A 3,789-nucleotide genomic window follows, 5' to 3' on the forward strand; every position below is an offset into this window, starting at 1 on the left:
AAACAAGGATAAGAGTATTGGTGACGTGTATTGCAAATGAACAAAACCTTATTTTATGTTATCCGAATATTATAATACCGGCCATTCAATGTATAGTTTTTGGTTCAAATGAATCAAGTCGCCAACCATTTCTCATTTTAAACTACTAACTAAACAAGGATAAGAGTATTGGTGACCATGGGCGGATCTACGGTAGTAACGGGTGGTTCCGAGTTTCGAAATTATAGTGTATTTATATATAGAAAATAATAAAGGAACCACCCTATAAATTATACAGGAACCATCTTAAAAACATATAAAGTGCATGCCCGGCTGGTAGTTTGTGGGTTTTGTAACCCGGAGGTCGCAAGTTATATTCCCGTTTTTAATAGTTTTTTTTTTTTTTTACTAAGTTACCCTAACTGATGTATGTTAGGGTTTTTTATAACATAACTACATAAGCAAAGCACTGAAGCAGCTGCAGCGCCTCTCAGCCTCTGGCCTCTCTTGAGAGTTGAGTCTCTTCGCAAATCGCAAACAAACAACACTACAGCACGCAGCCAGCCACTGCCCAGCCGGCAGCCCACTGACCACCGTCCACCGCCGTCCGCTGCCCACTGCCCACTGACCACCGTCCTGTCGTCCAGTGCCCACTGACCACCGTCCACCACCGTCCCTATCAGTCTCGAATCCTCCCGGCTCCCACTTTGAAGGTAATAATTTATTTTTAAATGTTAATTGTTCATAAATCATAATTGTTAAGTGTTATTAACACTTAACTGTTAGATTATTGTTCATAATTGTTAGGTGTTATTAACTACTTAAATGTTAAGCTATTTGTTAAATTTAGTTTTAGTTTGTTAGATTATTGGTTTTAATTTGTTAGTTTGTTAGTTTTTGTTAGTTTCTTAGTTTTAAATTTGTTAGTTTGAAATTGTTGATTTGTAGGTATTTGAATAAGAAGAATTATTATCAAAGTGAACCATCGAACCTTGGATCATCATCTTCAAGTAGTAAACCATTAAAAATAAATTTGGATGATCTACCATGGGATCCTTCCGAAAGGCAACCAATTTCATCTTATCACCCAAGTCAAAAAGATGAAATTAGACGGGCATATCTACTTAGAGGTCCATGTCAACCAACCGGGCATGATTGTCCTCTAACAAATTTTAGTGGTAAATTAAGACGCTTTAATAAGAAATGGTACACTAGTAAATTTGGAAATTGGTTGGAATATAGTGTCAAAGCGGATAAAGTGTATTGTTTGCATTGTTACTTGTTTAAGGAAAGTGGACAAAATGATGCATTTCTAAGTGAAGGATTGCGATGTTGGAATAGGTGTCGGGAGAAATTTAGCAACCATGTTGGAAAAATCAATAGTTTTCACAACAAAGCACGTAAAAAGGGGAAAGACTTACTTAACCAAGCTCAGTCTATACCTGTGGCCATTGATAAGGGAACAGATCTACATAAAAAACAATATAGAATCCGATTACATGCTTCGGCTAGACTTACCAAAGCATTGTTGAATGGTTCATTAGCTTTTTGTGGTCATGATGAGTCTGAAGAATCTCTTTACAGGGGAAATTTTATTGAGTTCTTAAAAGTGTTTGGAGAACTAAGTGAAGAAATTGGTAAGGTTATATTGGGTAATGCTCCCGGGAATAATCAAATGACGTCTCCATCAATCCAGAAAGAACTTTGTAATTGTTTTGCAGAAGAAGTATTAAAGAGGATATTTGAAGAACTTAATGATGATGTCTTTTCCATATTAGTTGATGAATCGAGAGATATTTCTAAAAAAGAACAAATGGCCGTGGTTTTAAGATATGTTGATAAATTATGATTTGTGAAGGAGCGATTTATTGGCCTTGTTCATGTTATGGAAACAACCGCGTTATCTCTTAAAGCTGCAATTGATGACCTATTTGCTCGCCACAACTTGAGTATTGGTAGAGTAAGAGGCCAAGGATATGACGGTGCAAGCAACATGTCCGGTGAGTTTAATGGTTTGAAAGCTTTAATCATGAAAGAAAATTCTTCGGCATATTATGTTCATTGTTTTGCTCACCAACTTCAACTTGTTGTTGTGGGCCTTGCAATCAAACATTATGAGATTTACAGACTTTATAAAGAATTATCAAATTTAGTAAATGTTGTTGGTGGATCTTGTAAAAGAATAGATTTGTTAAGAGAAAGTCAAAGAGAAAGTTTGGGATTGAATTCGGAAGTTGAAACCGGAAGTGGAAAGAATCAAGAGTTGTCACCTGCAAGAGCTGGGGATACACGTTGGAGTTCTCATGAAAAAACAATTCTCCGTTTTCTTACTTTATATCCTTGTGTTATTGACGTGCTTGAATATATAGAAAAATCGGGAGAGTTTTCAAATTACCAAAATGAATCACGTGGGCTTCAAGAATTCATAAAAACTTTTAATTTTGTATTTTATTTACATTTGATGAAATACATCTTGGGTGTTACTAACACATTGTGTCAAGCGCTTCAAAGAAAAGATCAAAAGATATGTTGAATGCAGTTAAGCTAGTTAAGTTAACTGATGAAGGCCTAAAAAGGTATCGACTTGAAGGTTTTGACTCACTTTTGGAAGATGTCACATCCTTTTGTGAAAAATATGAAATTGAAGTGGTTGATATGGAAGCCGAGTATGTTGACCCGAGATTTAAAAGAAAGAAGACCGGTATCACCAATCGTCATCATTATGTGGTTAATAATTTCAACACGGTTCTCGATATGCAAATTCAAGAGCTTGGAAGCTGCTTTAATGAGGTAACCACTAAATTGCTTACTAATATGAGTTCTTTGAGCCCGTCTTGTAATTTTAGTGCCTTTAGTATAGTAAACTTGATAAACTTGGCCGAGATGTATCCATGTGATTTTGATTTTGATGAAAAGGATAAGCTTGTATATGAACTTGGCCACTACATTACTAACGTGAAAGAAGATAAGCGGTTTGCCAACTTGAGTGGCTTAGGCGATCTTGCTAAAATGATGGTGAAAACAAGATTACACATTGATTATCCGTTAGTGTATCGTTTAATAAAGTTATCATTGGTTTTGCCGGTTGCAACGGCAAGTGTTGAAAGATGTTTTTCTTCAATGAAGAATGTGAAAACGGATTTGCGTAATAGGATGGGTGATGAATACATGAACGATTCTTGCATTTGTTACATTGAAAGGGAATTCCTCCAACAAGTTTCGGTTGAAGAAGTAATGCAACGATTTCAAAAGATGAAGACTCGTAGGGAACAACTATAAGAATTTTTTTTAATTCATAAAGACTATTGTATTGATATTATGTGTTTTTTAATTTCTAATGACGGTGTCTCTTTTATTATTTTATCGTATTTTTATTATGTAATGAACTTTTCCCGAACCATCGAACCGACCCGAACCTCAAACCGACCCGGAATTTTATATACCCGACTCGGTGAAATTGAAATATATAAAAGTAGTGCACCACCCAAAAAGAATTCCTGGATCCGCCGCTGTTGGTGACGTGTATTGCAAATGAACAAAACCTTATTTTATGTTATCCGAATATTATAATACCGGCCATTCAATGTATAGTGATGGGTTCAAATGAATCAAGTCGCCAACCATTTCTCATTTTAAACTACTAACTAAACAAGGATAAGAGTATTGGTGACGTGTATTGCAAATGAACAAAACCTTATTTTATGTTATCCGAATATTATAATACCGGCCATTCAATGTATTGTGTTGGGTTCAAATGAGTCAAGTCGCCAACCATTTCTCATTTTAAACTACTAACTAAACTAAACTAAA

At 35.4% G+C, this 3,789-nt stretch overlaps 1 protein-coding gene across 1 annotated transcript; it reads left to right on the top strand.

Moving 5' to 3' along the window:
• The first annotated feature begins 1,079 nt into the window (after window positions 1–1,079).
• Window positions 1,080–3,258, top strand: LOC143598284 (uncharacterized). The gene is made up of 4 exons (XM_077076537.1): window positions 1,080–1,109; window positions 1,268–1,741; window positions 1,838–2,422; window positions 2,491–3,258. The coding sequence occupies exons 1-4, from the start codon at window positions 1,080–1,082 to the stop codon at window positions 3,256–3,258; spliced, it is 1,857 nt and encodes a 618-aa protein (XP_076932652.1).
• Window positions 3,259–3,789: the final 531 nt, after the last annotated feature.

Source organism: Bidens hawaiensis, unplaced genomic scaffold (genome assembly GCF_021521415.1).
Source record: "Bidens hawaiensis isolate Kalapana, Puna unplaced genomic scaffold, B.hawaiensis_p1.1 tig00049900_1, whole genome shotgun sequence".
Lineage (NCBI taxonomy): Eukaryota > Viridiplantae > Streptophyta > Magnoliopsida > Asterales > Asteraceae > Bidens > Bidens hawaiensis.

Coding starts and splice junctions, on each gene's coding strand:
- LOC143598284 (XM_077076537.1), top strand. CDS start 1,080: ATGAAATTAGACGGGCATATCTACTTAGAG. Junction 1,742..1,837: donor TTGAAGAACTTAATGATGAT/GTCTTTTCCATA, acceptor TGATTTGTGAAG/GAGCGATTTATTGGCCTTGT. Junction 2,423..2,490: donor TCATAAAAACTTTTAATTTT/GTATTTTATTTA, acceptor AGCGCTTCAAAG/AAAAGATCAAAAGATATGTT.